This window comes from Nelusetta ayraudi, unplaced genomic scaffold, assembly GCF_046127955.1.
Source record: "Nelusetta ayraudi isolate G7.1 ecotype Tasmania unplaced genomic scaffold, CSIRO-AGI_Nayr_v1 ptg000136l, whole genome shotgun sequence".
NCBI classification, from domain to species: domain Eukaryota; kingdom Metazoa; phylum Chordata; class Actinopteri; order Tetraodontiformes; family Monacanthidae; genus Nelusetta; species Nelusetta ayraudi.
Genome location: NW_027466186.1, coordinates 6,934,071 through 6,952,934, shown reverse-complemented (window position 1 = coordinate 6,952,934; position 18,864 = coordinate 6,934,071). Strand labels below are relative to the sequence as shown.

The following is an 18,864-nucleotide window of genomic DNA, read 5'->3' as shown; positions in this document are numbered from 1 at the left end:
AAAAAAATAATTCTTTATCTTTGAAGATGCAACCAATTTGCTCGGCCTCTTGCTAGTCACTCATGGGAGCTCTTAGTTCTGCAAGCTAAAAAATAATAGGCATAACAGGGAAAAAAAAAATCAATTTGAAATATTCTCTGCTCTCAAGCATTTGCTCCTTTGTGCATTTGGTAAAATTTGGAAATCAGAATCAGAATACTTTATTAATCTCCTGAGGAAATTATTAGCAATACAGCACTCTTTTCAAGTAGGAAAGCGAGGAGAAGAGAAATCAACATCATTTAAAAATTGAGCTATTTCACACATTGCCATAGAATGTCTTAAAATTCAAAATTTGTTCTAAACTGAGCAGCACAAGACAATTAAATAAAATTTGTTTATGCTCAGCTAGTTCTTTTTGCATTTTTTTTGCTAAATTTGCACATTTGCTTATATGCATATTTATATGTATTTATTTGACATGCAATATTAATGCTGAGTGAAAAAATGCTTATAAAAATAGTTTTACTTTTTAACAAAATGCTCTAGAGAAGACAGGAATCGTGCAGCAGAATCGAGGAATTTTAAATGTCACAACTTAAAGTCAGACTTGAAGACAGCGAAAGGTTAAAACAATCCACCTGCAAGACGAGTCTCTCCGGCCCCCTTGGGCAACAATTTCACCTGCCTGCCGTGAGGACGAAAGAAAAATGCCATGTCCGGGCCCCTTAAAGTTTCCCACTTTCTGGTTATCTCGTGAGTAATGTGTGAGGAGTGTGTAACCCCGCTGTAGACGGAGAGGTGAAGGGGCAGGCGGGGGGGAATTTATTATCCTTGAGGGACTGGAGGCTTTGGCAAGGAGAGAGAGAGACCTTCAGATAGGGCGCACGTGCTTCCTCCTCACCTCAGCCAGCCTCCAGTATCTGCCCAACGAGCCCGTGATGAATTGGCTCGATCAGTGGGAGAGCTGATTGCTGTAGCAAGTGGTATCAGGGCGCCCGGGAAGATGAAGAGGAGGTAAGAAGTGTCTTTTTCAGAGCCGACTAAATCTATTAGATTTGCAGTAAAAAAATAAAAAAATAAAAAATAAATACAATTTTGGCAGTGCTGTAAGAAGCAGCACCACATTGTACATCACTGCCAGCAGGGACAGTTGTGAGATTATAATTCTCCCATGGTACATTTATCAGCAGTATTGCACTGTACAATGAGCCTGGGCCTCATTATTGTCTTTCACAGGAGCAGGAACGCACACAGTGCGCCTTTTACACCCAACATATTCACCAGGAGACATGTGACGGGGATCAAGAGGCCTCCCTCTTTTTTTCATATGCCTCCGCCGTCTCCTTCATACAGCCCTTTATCTATATTTTTTATGATTATTATTTCTTTAAGCTTTTATGTGTCTGCTGCGGTGTTCTCCTCCACTTAACAATGCACGTTTGGGCGGCTGATGAGAGGCTGCAGGATCTGTGGGTGGTGGAATGTACAATAGCTATTCAAGTCATTAAATGCAACACTTTATTTTAAAAAATAATAACGATAACAATGGTGCAGAAGTCGCTGCAGTGTAAAAGGGTGACAAGTACATTATGATATGCAAATAGCCCTCTTTGTTTTCTGTGTGAATCGCGGGACCGGAGGACATCACAAAGGTTTATCCTCTCCGTGAATGCAAATCAAATTCAATGTGATTTTTTTTTTTTTTTTTATCATCTGTCAAAGTTATAACATGATCGCATTCTCAGAAGTGCAAATTTATAGTTGCGATGTCAGAGATGTGACGGTTGAATCTCCACCTGTTTCATTCCTTTATAGTACAGGAAGAAAAGCCTTGTATAATTTATTCCTTCATAGTTTATGAGTCTTTATGAGCTGCTTTTGCTTTCACACCGAAGCTCTCTGGCAATAATAACTGAGCATAGCTGAGTGCAAAATGGGAGCAGGGAGAAGTTAGCTTGGCTCAGCACAAATAACTGGAAGCTGCAGCTCGCCTTGGCTTTGTCCAAAGGTGTAAAATTCAACTAAAATTGGAAGTGGGAGGGAAGAAGAAAGGGGGAAAAAGCATATGGCTGCGAGTGCTTTATGTCATATCTGGTTTGCTTAACGCTGCTTTGTATTCAGGCAGATGGTAGACAGCAGATGGACACCTTCAGGACAACACCGATAAAACAAACACTTTGACAGCAAAGGCGGCAAAGCGAAGCGCGCATAAGATTTTCTGCGGCGCACTTGGATAAAACGGAATGATTTATTCATGCTGGCCACGCTAAGTCATGCACGGCTCTGTGAGGCACCTTTCTCCTCCTGTTAGAAACGCAAACTTAGAAATGTTAACTTGGGTATAAATCCATCTGAGAAGAACTCTGCAGATTGCCGCTTCTGCCGCTGCTACTACACTGTTGCATAAGCGAGTAACGTCGAGAGCGGCCGGAACAAATTCTCTCACTGTAGCCAGAGGCTGCCATGTGAGGTGCCGACGACAATGTTTCGGCGCTTAGCTCTTCACAGTCAGAGTGCGGCCATCTAAACACATTTGTGGCTCAGCGTTATTCCCAGAGAACCGCAGATGGATGTTGGTTCTTTCCACAAATTCTAATGTTATTGAAAAAGTTCAACTTGTACATCAGATGTGGCGTCAACGACTCACCCAGTTTTGAATGTGCGAAGCGTTCAGTTCGCCACATCCTTTGACTTTCTCATCCGTCGCTCTGTCACTTTCCAGCACAAAAATAAATCATACTTGCCGCTGACTGCTCAGCCAGCTCGAGGTTTCACGTTGGTGCGAGGCCGAGAGGGCGTTAGCTACATGCTAGTTGCAAGCAGTGCCGTGTTTAAGCTAAATGCGAGAAATAAATTGAAATAATGTTCTCTACCAAGAAAATAACCTTTCTTTCAGTTTGGAGGAAACCATCCAGTTCTGATTAAGATGCTTGGAGCAGCATCTTAATCCCTCCTTTACTTTCTTGTGAAAATGCCGCCCACTCCTTGAAAAAGTAGCGCTACCTCAGCTTCTCCTTCCCACTCTTGTGTTTGCTTTGTCTTATGTTCGTTTTTTGTTTTCAAAAAAGTCACAACCCTGGTGGTCAAACACGTGTGTGGCTTATACCCCCTCACTATAGCAGGATGGCAAAATTGACTTTTCATCATTCACAGCAACCCACTTGTTATATGCAGTTTTTGATATTACAGTGTAGCTGCTAAACGCTTTAATGTCCTCCAGCCTCACACATGTCACTCTGCCATTATGAGAACAATTCCATGGACGTGGGAGCAAAAATTGCTTTCCCATAGTTTGCTCCATTTCTCACTTGTAGTCTCAAAGTGAGCTTTTAACGGCATTATAGTTAAAGTCAGAGACCGCATGAAATGCAATGAAAAGAATGTGAAGCCAATTCCTGGCAAGTGCAGAAGTGGACGAACAGAAAAGAGAGAGTGGAGGGCAAAATGAAAGTTGGCTGCCTGTGACCTGGCAGGAAGGAGAAGGGAGTTTGATATATCTGTGAACGAAGCTATTCCCTCTTGCAAGAAAAACCTTTAATTGCCAAACGTGATGGGAGAACATGGCCGGACAGCAGAAACAGGAGCGACGAGCCTGAGGAGGGAGGAGGAGTGCAGGTGGCAAGGTGCTGATTCAGGAACTAAAAAAGACTGATGTCAAATGTATTGAATTTAAGAATTGAAAAAGAAGCAGCTGTGAGGTAATAATCACCAGGCCTGTCATTTATGAGAGGAACAGGTGATGGTGTCAGACTTTTGTAATTGGGCATATCCGAAGTAGACATTTGAAATCTCAGGCACCAGTTTGTGCGACTCTTAGGATTCTTATTATGTACAGGGGTACACAGGGTTTGTGCATGCAAACAACAAATCAAAGGGCTCCAGTACAATACAACATGTGCATACCAACTGAGTGCTCCACCCACAGGCTGCAGCATGACTAAAATGCTGCTGCAACAACTGTTCCCGATGGATCACAAAACAGCCAATGTTAATGAGGTAATTATTCTGGTTCTGTCAAGTCAAGACTTGGCAGAATGAAAAAAAAAAACAACAACTTCTGCCCTTCGCAACAGAAACGTAGCAGAAACATTGTCCACCGGCAGCAATAAAGCCTTGCGATGAATAATGTATCAAGAGTACACTTACAAGGGCGGCATCACACTATCAATAGAGTGCATTTATCTAAAAAACATGTCTTTATTGACCTGTGAGTATATTTGTGGTACATCACTAATGCAGCGTGCTCATGTGATGATATGCAGATCGTTTGTGCCCCCCAATGGAGAGACGTGTTTTTGGCCTCGAGAGACAAAACAAGTTTGATTATGTCCAGATGAATTCTAACATGATGCATCATGTTACTTATGTGCATCAATGTCTGTGGCAAAGATACATGAATAAACAACACATTACAGCAACATTGAGTCCTCCTATACTGTAGTTATGCTCCATACAAAGTGGATGAGCCATGTGTTGTTTATTTTTGTCACTACTGCAACAACTGCTCAACTACTGAGCCCCAACTGCGTTTGTCATTTGCAGTGTCGCAACATTTGTGTACTGTACAATCACCATATATTGTAATGTTGCTGCTACTGTTTATGGAAGCTGTAACGTTATTGCTAAATCTATCAACCATCTGATGCAGTTTGCCGACATCCGACGCAGGCTTTGAATCGTCCTTGTCTCTTTTTTTAATCATAATGTCACAATATACTGACAAATCATTGACTCTCTGAATATATGTTTAATACTCTGACGTAATTTTAAAGTCCAAATGTGGAGAAACTGACCAGCACTTTGGTCTAAAATGAAGAACAACGTTGCCCCCTGGTGGTGAAGGACCAAGATAACTACTGACGCGATGAGTGCATGAATTTGCCCTCTAATCCTTTTTTTTTTTTTTTTTCTTATTTCTGCTCTGAATATCAATGTCACGACTGATTAGCTATGAAGTCATCAGGTCTGGTCATTAAAATGTGGGCTAAAATTCACTTAAATGATGCGCTCAATTTTCAAAGAGAACATTTTCTTTGGAATTGAATGACCAGCTGGTTGTTTCACTTTTAAATGAAAAAGATAACTTGATGTGCAGACATATTTTGTCTGGTCTAGAAGAGGCAGAGACTGAACCGAAGCGGGATCAAGTTTCTTTGTTTCCCACTCAGCTGCTTTACCGTGTGGAAACTGTGGTGACTTTTCTTTGCTTGCCACCATACCAGAGACGAGAAATAAGTCACAAAGCTGTGGGTTATTAACAGTTTATTTACTTAAATACCACAGAATATTAAAACAGTCACACATCTGTTGTTTTTGGAGGCCAAGGACGTTCCGCTTCCTCTCTCTCTGCTTTCACAAAGGGACAGCAGGAAACCCTCGGGCGGCAGCTGAGGCTACGTTGACACGCACACAATCACCTACACAGTAAAGATTGCCCACCACCGTTCCAGTTCACAGTCAAATTTAACAGTTAGAGAATCCAATAACCCAAAAAAAGAAAAAAAAACACATAATATTTATATTTCACGCTGAAACAAAGCTGGATACCTCCATCACACAGGAAATAAAGCATGATTCCAGTCATTCTATAGGCCATTACAGACTCATAGATTTCATTTTCCAAATGGATATCACTGGCATGTTATGGAGCCTGTTTCCTACAACAAAAAACAGCTAATGTGCAGTGGCGCCTCGGTGTTGTTGGCAGTCATTGAAAAAAATAATCTAGCGCAACAGGGGAGGACTCTTGTGCGGGATTCTCTGTCAACACAAAAACCGGAAAGTCTGCAGCGACAGCAGATCCGAAACACATGTAAACAGAGCCAGTTGGGCTGTTTACAGTGGACGCTGCTATCAAGTCAGTAGAGTCGCACAATCAGCAGTTGGAACGTCTTATTTTTAGAGAGGAGGGGTTGCTGGGAGGGTTTAAACATTTAAAGTCAGGTAAGGGAAATTATTCAGATTCTTTTTTATCAACCCTTCTCCTCTTAACATTCCGTCTGGGCTCCAACTCACTTACTCGTCACATCAGTGCAGCCACGACACATTCGGTGGGACGTCAAACGCTGTAATGAGCGGAGAGGGCGTGTCACCAATACAGATTATTTCCTGACATTTAAGATCTGGTGAGACAAAATTATCTAAGCAACATCATTGATGAGCCGCAACAGTGTGATCAACCCTCTCCCCCGCTCACCCAGCCCACCCCCTCCCTCCCTCCCTTTAACAAAAACCATCAGGCGAACAAACAAACAAAGGGTCTCTTTAGTGTAACAGTGCAGTGAAATGGTGCATTCAGGGCCATTAAGTCTGAACACAACACACACTGGATGTGCTAAACTCCTCCAGAAGACGCAACAAAACAAACACGACGCACTCCATCCCATAAAGTGGAGGGGAAATGGGATGCAAACGACTTTCGGGAGGAAACGCAGCGTCTTCGTACAAGGTCAGAAAAAGAGTGCAAGGCAGAGCTTCCGTAGACATTCACACACTTAATATCCACAGTATAATATCAAAAGACATGCATAGAGGCACATACATATTCATCATGAAATATTAAGAAAACAAAACGCAGAAGCAGTCAGATGCGGCGCTTGGTGAGTGACATCCAGTAACATGAAAAACAAAGAGCACAGAATGAAAAGAAGAAAAAAAAAAAAAGCACTGACATCATGGGATGTGAGAAAGGCAAAAGCTGAAGTCCCAGCCCTTTGAATGATTAGATTCACATTGTCACGACAACAGAGAGACATCAGTAAACCTTCATTCATCTCCCTACCGACACTGAGCCGGCCTTGTTTTGTTTTTTTCGATTTGTTTTCTCCTTACATCATAATTCCACAAAATACTGAACGCGTCGTCCAGGGGGAAACAATCAAACAGAGGTGCAAACATGTGGTTTTCAAATTGGCGTCTCTGATTCCACTCATGTACAAATGTTTGTGGAACAGCGTTGCCTCTTTGACGGGGTCTTCAAAAAAAAAAAAAAGTCCTGCTTTTGTCCCCAACAGGAAAAAGAATATCGACCACTACCGGTTTGACATTTTTATCAATGTCAAACCGGTAGTTACTACGATTAGAATCTGTAACTAGAAAGCAGAGTTGTGATCATTTAAGCTGATGTGATCACATGTTTGTAATTACAATTTGATCGAGACCGTCAGGTTATTTCCAGGCAAAACAGGAAGTTTCTGACATTTGTCAGCCGGGCTTTGATTGGACAGTTCAATGCTGTACAAGAAAGAAAAAAACTGTTGGGACAAACACGCCGACAAATTAAAGGCCCAATGCATAACATTTTAAGGGATCTTTTGGCATGTAATGGAATGTCCAAATGTTTGTAGTAATGTCAGTGAAGGAGCTAAAAAAAATTTAAAAAATGATGGTAGCAGCAGCCCAGAACATGGATCTGCTCAGGGTTTCGTAATTTTACCTTGACATCACAGCTGGTACAAGAAGGACATCACGTTAAAATTGTGGGTTTTGAAAGCATCCTTGTAAGCTCTAAAATGGCATAGTGTTGCTTTAACACTGCACGCATTAGGCTTTTCAACCATTAGATGTCATTAAATCTACACTGGGCCTTTAAATGTCAGTGTAACGATGACGGAACTCTTACCACCTGTTTGAATAAGACCTGGACTGCAACACAACCAGCATTTCCTCATCACAGAACCCCTCCAAGTCACTTCATCATGTTTGGCAGATCACATTAAAAAAAAAAAAAAACATTTCAAAGTCACTGTTATAAACGAATAGTATTCACTGACAAAAAGACTTTTTCTTTAAGCAACGGTCATTTTGCGGTCAAATATATTCAGTTTTCTTCCTTTTTCTTTTCTGAATCTCATTCCTTCTTCTCCTGCAGGGAGGTGCGCACGCGCTGGCGCACGCAGAAGGCGGTGAGGCCGCTGCAGCAGGTGGTGAAGATGAAGAGCGCCACGGCGTCGTGCGCCAGGTCGCCGTGCAGCTGCTCGTAGAGCGGGCGGCGCTCGGCGAAGTCCGTCCGCACCGCCTCCAGCTGCGCCAGCGTGCACACCACCACAAAGACGTGGAACAGCTGGTGGCCCTGCACCACGAAGTCACACTTGCCAGGGAAGAGGCTCTCCGGGTGCGGGCAGCAGAAGAAGTAGGCGCTGACCAGGAAGAAGACCACGTGGTAGAAGTGGTACGACACCATGGGGTCGGAGCAGCCCTCCTGGTAGCAGGAGGCGATGCGGTGGACCACGGGGCTGATGTCCAGGCAGTAGGCCAGGGCCGACGGCACCACCTGGAAGAGCTTGTGGGCCAGCTTGGGCATCCCCGGCCGGGCGTACTTGCCGTAGCAGCAGCCGAAGCAGGTGAGCCAGGCCAGGAAGGCCGCGGTGGGCAGGAAGAAGCCCCGCACCCTGGTGTGCCACTCCTTCTCGATGGCGTAGTAGTAGTGCGCCAAGGCGCTGCCGTACTGGTACACCGACACGCCCACGTAGTCGAGGAAATAGAAGGTGTAGTAGGACAGCTCGGACTTGGCGGAGAGCAGGTGGGCCAGGGCGCTGAAGGAGAGGTAGGTGAAGGCGGACAGCAGCACGATGAAGAGGGGCTGGGCGTGGGGGTCCCGCAGGAAATCCACCGTGGCCGAGATCTCCTGCCACTTGACCAGGATGATGAAGGCGGCCAGGAGGTGGGTCCACACGTTGACCGTCTCGTTGTGCCTCTGGAAGAGGGTGAGGAAATAGTAGCGCCAGCTCTGGTCAGCCTGCCGGTAGCCGGAGTGGATGTGGCGCTCGCGGAACACCCAGGGCACGTCAGAGATCTTGACGGTGCAGGGCAGCGTGGGGAAGGCCGACTCCAGGAACTGGGGGATCTGGCGGAGCTGCTGAGCGTTGATGAAGAGGCGGCCGATCTGCTCCATCACCACCGTCGCCATGGCGAGCTGCAGGGTGGCAGACAGACAGACAGACAGACAGACAGTCAACAGATCTGTGTGCTGGTAGAAGCTCGGAGCTTCTGTCCCGAGAAGACGTACCGTTTATGAAGATCTTTGCATAAGGCCTGCATGATGTTTGCTTTTGTGCATGTGTGTGTGTGTGTATGTGCATGTGTGTGTTTGTGCCTTGTGTGTGTTTGCTGTTTACAAATACCATCAAAACAAACACAAACAGACTGAAACGGGCCAAACGTCTTCATAGAAGGAGAGTTAGTGATAATCCTTCATGACCCCATGCACACTGACCACTTAATCCAAGGCAGTAACGCTGACCAGTGCAGTTGGTCAAGGGTTTGATGTATTGAAAGTAAATCAATTCATCACAGCTTCATACGCGCATTTATTGTAGTTTGCCGTTTCCACCATTTCTGAGTCGCTCCCCAATCATTTCTGTGTCATTAATTCTACTGGGAGGATTCTGTTGTGCTGACTGGAGGATGTTGAGAAAATTGGGTGACTGGAAGAAGGATGGAGCGATAAATCACCCGGCCTTGAACTCACATAGGCTAAGTTCACACTGGGTGCGCAGGTGGCTCAGATGTGATTTATCCCCCCCCCCCCCCCCCCATGTGACCCTGATCTGATTGTTCTAAGCCGCTGTGAAGAGCACAAATCACGTGAAATCCTATCCTTTCAAATCAGATTTGTTGCCACTTTTATGTCATTGTAAATCCAATGCAGATCTGTTTTTTTCTGGAGCACTACCTCAATCTGCGACGTGTTCCAACTTGCATTGCAACATTACCAATTGGACTTGGTGGTGTAAAATTTTGCATGACTTCCTCCACTGAAGCCCATCCCCCTGGTTTCCACTGTGTCCACTCACCAAAGAGCTATATTTTCATTAGCTTTCTTTCTGCCCCTCTAACAGCCTTCACTTCCTTCAACATCCAAGCTTCCGCTAAAGCTTACGCTTTAGAAAGAATATTTGCAGAGTGATCACTCTCTAAATCACAAAGCCTGACCTGAGGAAAGAGCTCATTTTCACATGTAATTCCATACCCGCAGGAGCTGATCACTCAGCTTGGGGAAACATCGACAGGTTGTTTATTCACAGATGGCATATATTTGCGTAAATGCATCAAAGCTGGGTGGGGGGCGCTGAAAGATGGAACTGACGGAAAAGAAAAGAAAAGAAAAGAGGAGTTTTGTACTTCCTGTCAACTCGGCACATCTGAGCATTTTTGACAGATGCGATTAAATCAACCAACCAGCAGAGAGGACAGAGCGATAAGACGACTTGAACATCTCCGCCTTTTTCAGTTTGCACGACCAAAACACTTCCACGGCGACGAAAATTTAGGGCGGCCAGTTTCAGTGCCAGCAAACTTGATGGCAATCTCCGCTCGGTCACACCCCGAGCATGGCGCATGTGTGAAGGCAGCGCAACGCGGAGCAGCAGCAGCGGCGGCGGCAGCAGCAGCAGCAGCGATACTGGGAAATCGCGCAATCGCCTGATAAATTTGCTCGAACGACAGTGGAAAAATCGATGGAGCAAATCGTCCCCATCCTCGTCTTCTGGACTCTCATTCCTCCCCCAGAGGATGTGGTGGAGGAAGAGTGGGGGACGGCGGGGGTCGGGGTGCTGGATGTGGATGTGGGAAGCGGCTCGAGGAGAGCAGACTCGTGGAAATGAATGGGGAGGGATTAGCGTTACGTAACGAAACACCCATCCGCCGTCCACACCCTCGGTTTCTCCGCGAAGGGATGCGATCCTCCAAAAAATAAAAATAAAAATATATACCATCTTCAGTCAAAATGAACATATATAAAATGTGGGCTAAAACAAAGGGAGGGTTCTTCTTCTGAAATTGAACTGATCCATCAGTCGAGGCCTGATGCTCTCAATCCCTGCCAGCATATCTGCACCTGATCAACGGCGTGCTTTTCAATTCCAGAGCCGCTGGCACGGAATCAATTTGCATGCGGTCTTCCGCGCCCGAGTGTTGTGCTTCCAATTCGCTTTGTGCGCCGCATCCCCCGGGTGGCTCTGCTGTGCGCTGGGGGGGAATTAAATCGCGATACGGCCGCACGTTCCAGACGGGTGATGGGAGAGATCGGCGTCGGGGCGAATTCCATGCTATGCTACTGTAACCGTACACGTTCAAAAATACCCAGTGTAATTTTATTTCTTTTCCATTTCCCCCCCACTATTATTTCAAGATAGGATAGCTGTGCTAGAATGCCGTACCTGTTGGCGTTGGGGTCAATCCAGCGTGTTAAGTGTGGCAGCCGGTGGATGACAGAACATGTATTGGCCTAGCATCGTTCGAAGGCTGAGCGCAGCCAGCCAGGGATGATGACCGTGACGGCGGCGGCGCTCGGGCTGATCTCACGGCGAGGCTGCTGGGGTGGGCACGTTGCCCTTTGACAGGCAGTGCTGTGGACCAATCAGAAGCCGTGGTTTCTTGCAGCATCCTCGCTTCCGCTTATGTATTCTCCTGACTATCTCGCGTCAGTCGCTTAGTATACCAATGAGAGCCTTGCACTGATCGAACGTCGCCGCCCACCTGCTCCTCCTGGTGTCATGGCGAGATCCGGCATACTCGCGGAGGTCCGCATGCACCTCTCGGGAGCGCGCACCGTTTTATTCTCACACACACACGTACATATCGTTTATTTCTTCGTCAGTCATGAAATATTTCTCATGATGTCATAATATTTAGCCATCGGTGTTTTGTTGAACTCATAAGTAGCTAACGTCGAAAAGCTGTTTCCGGCTGTTTTTAGTTTAATTAGTGCACTTCTGTTTAGATAGATAGATAGATAGATAGATAGATAGATAGATAGATAGATAGATAGATAGATAGATAGATAGATAGATAGATAGATAGAAATAAAATACACTTTATTTTAGATAGATAGGTGTACTTAATTGATCACAAATTGGGAAACTACACAAGCTACACATGGGGCACAGACAGTTTGACACATCCATCACTCATCAATAAAAAGGTGTATGCATTTCTCGAAAGGGTCACAATCACTGTTGTCGAGAAATGCATGCTTTGCTAATGCAACTTTATGGTGAAAAACTGAAATAAAGCATCCTATCACTCTGCTGGTACAGAAAAGAGGTGCTTTACGTCATAAATATCATTTTTCATATCCCCGCGATCAGCTGAGCGCCTCTGAGAACAATGACACCGTGGTTAATAAATAGTGTCAACTATGAGTGAGTACCTCGATCGACCGTTAACCGTTTGAAACACGGGCGCTTTGATGTGGTGGGGACTTTTACTTTGAAATGCATAGCTATGCGGAAATGCTTTTACTCTGAAAACCATACAAATAAACGTCCGCCTATTTACTGGTCGTGTTGTGACAGCGGCGGACTGGAAGTCGTCAGACTCTACGCTCGGGCTGATCATTTGCAGATCATTTTCATGCCAACATGGGAGCTTGCCTTGCCCTGTGCTCCTTGGCAAGCTGTGTGAGTACCTCGTTATAAAACGAAAATTCCAAAAACGTGTTTACTTTTTTTTTTTTCTTCTTTCCCCGTCGCCGTTCATCAGCATCGTCGATGCTAGGCTCGCTAACATTCGGTTAGCTTAATATTCTGCGAACGTTACGTGACAGTTTACCTGAAATGTGTTTGTAGCTTCTGCCATCGCAGTCTTTGTGAACGCATAGTGTTGGGTTTCATTACTTGGAAAAGACGTAAAGCTGTAAATTAAATATTTTGTAAGATAACGGCTCGTTGAGGATAATTAGACGGGCGACGTAAAGTTTGATCCATTTTTTAAAATCGCATATACATTGATTTCGTACATATTCGTATATGTAAGAATGTAATTTCGGTTCTCTATCACAAAAGTTATTCTGTAGAAATATTTCACACAGGTCATGTTACTCAGTCTGTCATAAGTTCCTGTGTGACTCAAACAGAGAAGAGGGTGTATTGCTACTTTTGTTTGGTAAAACACACCCGTTTATATTATTGAATTTTGTGCCTATTTTGCTCTCTGTAAATATAGGCTGGCTGCATGTCAGGTGATGATAATTGAATTCTAGTGACTTGTAACTGTTAAATCTATGTACTACAGTGGCAAACCATGTTTGAGCAGGTGCCACCTATTTACTGAATTAGCTACCTGTTTATTTGGAACAGGGTCGTAAACGTCTCGTAAAAATAACTGGTGCTGGCAGACCGCCCTACATTTTTTTGAAACAGTCGTCTGTCAAGGGACACACCCTTGTTGCTGAGTTTGTTTGACTCTGAATGTGAAAGTACATTCTAGCCCAGTCTTGGAAATTCATATGTGCATTAAATGATTCACTAACACACTACTAATGGAAAGAAAGCAATGTAGATTTGGAGCTCTACCAAAGCAGTTTCCTCCATTCAATGAGTGATTTGTAAAATGTTTTTTAAAGCATTAGCACCATCCTCCCTTCCTCTCACTCACTCACTCTCTCACTCCTCTCCCTCCTCGCAGGCTTCCTGTTTGTGTGGCTCGGCACCATGCCTCCTATGTGGCTGCTGTCCCTCTTCCAACAACTCCACCATCACACGACTGGTGTTCTCTTTCTTTCTGTTGCTGGGCACCATGGTGTCCGTCATCATGATCCTCCCAGGAATGGAGACACAGCTGCGAAAGGTAGGATGACGACATTCCTCGGGGACTTTGCAGTCAGCTTCAGATCATTTGTTTACTGTTTCTTTTTTGTGACCGACTATAAACATTTGCAAATCCAGGTGTCCATGGTGATAAGCAGGAGGCCCGCATGTTCTAAATACCACTTAACCATGTTTGCTAAGACTCTCTGAATCACTTATTACTTTCAGAAAGGTCATATGTTGTAATATTTAACACCTTTTGTTTTTGTTTCAAAAAGATACCAGGTTTTTGTCAGGGAGGATCGTCTATACCTGGGATTGAAAACCAGGTGAACTGTGATGTCATCGTGGGCTACAAGTCTGTGTACCGCATGTGCTTCGCCATGACCTGCTTCTTCTTCTTCTTTTCCGCCATCATGCTCGGCGTTCGTAGCAGTAAAGAACCTCGTGCTGCCCTTCAAAATGGGTAAATCCTCATCGATGATCACTGCTCTACATTTGATTGATTGTTGGTTGTGGTTCTGCTTGTGTGTTTAAATCCATCCGTTGTAACGTGTGCAATTGTGGTTATGAAAATCTTTCTTTGACAGGTTCTGGTTCTTTAAGTTTCTAATCCTGGTTGGAATAACAGTTGGTGCTTTTTTCATCCCTGATGGAACATTTCATACAGGTAAAAAAAATTGCTATCTGTAAATTTAATTGTACTTTAATTTAATTATAATATTCTGTAACCCTCTTTTAATGACACTGGCTGTGTTGTGTTTGTGAAACAAAACATTTGCGATCAGCCACCAGATTTGTTTCCATTCCCTCTCCATAGTGTGGTTTTACTTTGGAGTCATTGGATCCTTCATCTTTATTATCATACAACTTATTCTCCTCATCGACTTTGCCCACTCGTGGAACAAGCTGTGGGTGGAAAACGCTGAGAACGGGAACAAGAAATGCTGGTTTGCAGGTACAGTGTTGATGTGGCAATGGACTTCCACCTTTCTGCACTGACCTAATGTGACATTTGAGATTATTTATGCACTTGCCATAATAAGATATGCGTCGTAATGTGTGTTGATGTTATTTGCAGGCCTGTTGTCTTTCACCATTCTCTACTATGCACTGGCTATCGCTGCTGTGGTGCTTTTTTATATCTACTATACGAAGCCTGACGACTGCACGGAGCACAAGGTTTTCATCAGCCTCAACCTCATCTTCTGCATTATCATCTCTGTGGTCTCCATCTTACCTAAAGTACAGGTAGAGTATGCGCCATCCTCGGCTCATGTCCAGCAGTGTTTTCTTCAATAATCTGTTTGACAGCTGTAATCATCTCTTACCCTGCAGTAGGCAATATTGATAGGCAGGAAGGGAAATAATAATCTCTGGAGATCTGAAACTTGCACGCATGTCAATTAAGAGACTACATCATGAATAATATAGTTTTAAAGTGCTTATAAAATTGAAACACTACTAACTAATTGACTGATTGGGAAGGCAGGTTGCATCCTGAGAGACTGCAGAGCTACATGACACTATTAAGAATGAGTGCATGGTACAGCACACACACACACACATACACCTGAAGGAGAGAGAAGACTGATTGACTAACAGTGAGAGGTTTGGCGAATACTTCAGCGAGAGCAGATCTATAGCTGTTTCTTAAGGATGGAAATCATGTCAGTGCTTAGTGATGCAGTTGGGAGACACTGACTCGTTTGTGCAATTGTATTTATTTGTTTTAAATATAAACACACGTTTTCATACTCGCATATGACATTGGCCAGCACTTTTGCTGTTGCCAAGGTTCTTTCAATTGATGAAGCTGTTGCTTAATGTTTGTTACAGGACGCTCAGCCACATTCTGGTTTGCTCCAGGCCTCCATCATTTCCCTCTACACTATGTATGTGACCTGGTCCGCAATGACAAACAACCCAAGTGAGTCTGCGTCTGTTTTTGTCCGCATTGTTGTCACTGATGAACGTACAGACAACATTTTATCACTTTATTTTGCAAACCCCACAATCATAGCTATAATCCATAGTCCAGAAACATTTCATTCAGTTGTGGGTTCACTGGTGAAAAGTTTGTGGGAAAGTAAAAATATTCCACAAACATTTAAAGATAAAACCTCAGGTCCAGTGTTTGGGTTGAGTGCGTTGCCATTACGGTCACTATGATATTCAGTTGTTCAGACTAAACAAGTGAAAGCAGACATCCTGTATAATTATGCTATAACAGAGTAAGAAAATATGCTGTGTGCGTTATTTTATGTCTTAGACCGAGAGTGTAACCCCAGCCTGCTGAGTCTAGTGGCGAACGTCAGCACCACTTCCTCCCCCACTGACCAAACCTACGGGACGGTGCAGTGGTGGGACGCCCAGGGAATCGTTGGTTTGATCATCTTTCTCTTCTGCACCCTCTATGCCAGGTAGGTTTTCGGCAGCAGAGCATAATGGCTACAACGTTTTGTGTTTCTGAGCCCTGACTCTCTCCATCCCCTCTGCTAGTATCCGTTCGTCCAGCAACGTCCAGGTGAACAAGCTGATGCAGACGGAGGCGGGAAGGGCAGTTGAAGAGGGCGTGGTGGGAGAGGACGGCCTGCGCAGAGCCGTGGACAACGAGGAGGACGGAGTCACTTACAGCTACACCGTTTTCCACTTGCACCTCTGTCTAGCTTCTCTCTACATCATGATGACCCTCACCAACTGGTACCAGTAAGTGAATTTGACAACTGATGATTGTGTTGACAGCAAAATATAATGGAAAACCGTGTGACAATATTGTCTTACCCAAAATCTAGTTTAATTTTAACCTGTTTTAAGGGATCAGTTGGTATATGGCGTCATTACAGTCATTGTAGCTCTTTAAGATGTCCACCAGAGGGCATAGTTCACCTGATAGTTGCTGCACTGTGACCTCAACTCAGGTGCTGTCAGCTGCAATCGTTTAAATTTGAGGAGGGAAGAAATTTTGCCACTTTCACCCTGTTCCTATTATGCCTGTATGTAGATTTTAGCATATGAATCAAAGCTCTACCAACTCTCGCCTTTCCCTCCTTACTCTGCATCAGACCAGACACCAGCACCCAAACCATGCAGAGCAGTATGCCGGCTGTGTGGGTGAAGATGAGCTCCAGCTGGCTGGGCCTGGGTCTCTTCCTCTGGACCCTGGTGGCCCCTCTCCTCTTACCCGACAGGGATTTCAGTTGAACATGTCTCTTCTACATCCTTTTTTTTCTTGTCTCTGCCACATATATTCAATGGTGTGACTGCTAGCACTACATAAGAAAACATGAAGGACGTTACGAGGTCTGAAGATTTCATTTCTTAATTTGCTTTTGTGTTACTGCATCTTTTTTTTTTTATCCTCATGATGCTGATTTGAGTGTCATTATCTGTGCAGATATTGAAAGTGTAAGGGAATTCTTTATTTGCCTGATTTATGCTGGATTTTGGCTATAAGAGTTTCTTTCTGTCTGACCAGTAATGGCCAAGTTGATTCCGTCTTTCTGATGCATCTTGTAACTTGTCTTTGAGCTGTCAACGACTCTGTAACAAGGCACTTTCTCTTTCTTAATACCTCAGACATTTCAGTGACAGATTTCCCTTTAAAGGCTGTGACGTCAGGCAGCTTAGGGGCGGTCAACAAGGAGATCCCTCCTCGGGAGCCCCAGAGTGATGTGAGTGTACCACGCAGATAAGACTAACGTGACACACCCTGCAGATCATAACAGGGCTTCCCTCGTGCTTGGAGGCTGTTTGCAAAACAGCATCATGACTTGGTGACAAGGAGTCACGCTGCAACCGCAGCTTATCATCAGCTCTTCCTGGTCTGCGCCAACATTGTGGTCATTTATTGCCAGTGCTCTGCCTCACTCTGTCTCTCTGTGGACACTCACAGCAGTGTGTTCTCACCAGGGAGGCCTGTATTGATCCATAGCCATCGGCATCCTGTGACCTAATGTGTGATACTGGAGATGATGCCATTAACTTGACGGCCTACTTCCACAATGTTTCTCAAGTTGTTTCCAAGTTGAGGGAAAAAAGGGATTGTGCATTGTTGCAGTGCAGAAAGCAGTGAGTCATTTCACCACAATTAAACCTCTGAGTTAGTTGGTGGTTGTGTTGTTGCACTTATAATACAAGTTGATGAAGTTACTCTGCTGAAATGGGAATGAGATTGAAGAATAATTATAAAACCAGGTACAAAAGGTTTTGGTACAATCATGAAATGTATTATCGCTTGTTTATGAGTCTGATTGCATTTGAATACGGTGTATTACATTTCAAAGTGATGAGTCTTTTATTTCACAGGTGACGCATAAATGTTTTATATCCCTGCTGAGGAGTCTGTCTATGCAGGATTGCCGCTGTGAGGTCATAACACATAATGAAAACATTATGAAGTGCCTTTTTATAGTCCTGTGTTACAAAAAAGAATTTATCACTAATGCCGACATTGTTTCTTACGTCTTGCCTTTTGCATGCCATATTAGGCAGTGGCCTCTGAAGGGTATTAACATTTTATTTAATGTACAACATTCTGTTTTTTAATAAAGACATCTGTTGATCGCTTCTGCTTGCCGTTTATTCATGACATTTCCAAAAGGCTCCACAGCTTTGTCACGTCTAGATAATTAATTCGACTTCAGGCCAGTTAATAACAAAAATGTTTTTTTGATTAGAGTTTGTAATTAGTTTTGAGTGAGCTTCAGATGCCCACACGTGTTTACAAGAACAAGTACTCTGTGACTGTCCTTGTTTTGAATGTGCACGCCACACCATAGATAACATCAGACAGCAGAGTTGTGGTGGGATAGATTGGAGTGTCTCACCTACTCCAATGTTATGTGCCATCTTCCTGCATAGATAAACACTGAAAACAAAGTTTTAAGTCACACTGTCCCAGAGATTATTCAGACACTTTGTTGCAGTTTTAGTCGATATTTAGTGTGAAGACTGAGGCTGAAAATACGTGCGACCTGTTCTGTTTTGGACATGGAGCAGCAGCTCTCTGTGTTATTTCCCTTTCGCCTGGCTGGCTGACACGGCATGTTGGTTTTGGCTGCCACACTCACTCTATCCAGTTGGCACAGTCTCGCACCGTTCAGGACACACTCGCTCCCTGTCGCCTTCCACCCACAACACCACCCCTCACACTCAGCCTATCCATGGCAATCTGCAGGTGCAAGCGTGTGTTAAGGTTGAGTGCAAAAAGAATTTCCAGTTTTCTCTGCCAATAATTTTTTTCAATTTTTTTTTTAAAGGATGACAACCTAAATGACCCGATGGTACTGAAGAAGGAAGGTTGTTGTAATTGCAACTGTATCAAAAGCAAGTGGATGAAACATTTCAAATA

The 18,864-nt window shown here is 44.2% G+C and overlaps 2 protein-coding genes across 2 annotated transcripts; one reads left to right on the top strand and one right to left on the bottom strand.

The window, feature by feature from the left end:
• Positions 1-5,227: 5,227 nt before the first annotated feature.
• On the bottom strand, positions 5,228-11,302 carry paqr7b (progestin and adipoQ receptor family member VII, b). The gene is made up of 2 exons (XM_076012576.1): positions 11,142-11,302; positions 5,228-8,896 (listed from the first exon to the last, which is right to left on the bottom strand). The coding sequence occupies exon 2, from the start codon at positions 8,888-8,890 to the stop codon at positions 7,832-7,834; it is 1,059 nt and encodes a 352-aa protein (XP_075868691.1). The 5' UTR covers positions 8,891-8,896; positions 11,142-11,302; the 3' UTR covers positions 5,228-7,831.
• A 926-nt stretch (positions 11,303-12,228) lies between these two features.
• On the top strand, positions 12,229-18,080 carry serinc2l (serine incorporator 2, like). The gene is made up of 10 exons (XM_076012573.1): positions 12,229-12,383; positions 13,390-13,551; positions 13,790-13,977; positions 14,102-14,181; positions 14,332-14,469; positions 14,593-14,762; positions 15,351-15,441; positions 15,784-15,934; positions 16,014-16,220; positions 16,577-18,080. Exons 1-10 carry the CDS (start codon positions 12,345-12,347, stop codon positions 16,713-16,715), a joined length of 1,365 nt encoding a protein of 454 aa, XP_075868688.1. The 5' UTR covers positions 12,229-12,344; the 3' UTR covers positions 16,716-18,080.
• Positions 18,081-18,864: the final 784 nt, after the last annotated feature.

Bases quoted from the DNA above. Each gene is read 5' to 3' on its own strand.
- paqr7b (XM_076012576.1), bottom strand. From the start codon at position 8,890: ATGGCGACGGTGGTGATGGAGCAGATCGGCCGCCTCTTCATCAACGCT.
- serinc2l (XM_076012573.1), top strand. From the start codon at position 12,345: ATGGGAGCTTGCCTTGCCCTGTGCTCCTTGGCAAGCTGT. The intron at 13,552-13,789 runs GTAGGATGACGA...TGTTTCAAAAAG, and splicing joins TGGAGACACAGCTGCGAAAG to ATACCAGGTTTTTGTCAGGG. The intron at 14,470-14,592 runs GTACAGTGTTGA...TGTTATTTGCAG, and splicing joins CAAGAAATGCTGGTTTGCAG to GCCTGTTGTCTTTCACCATT.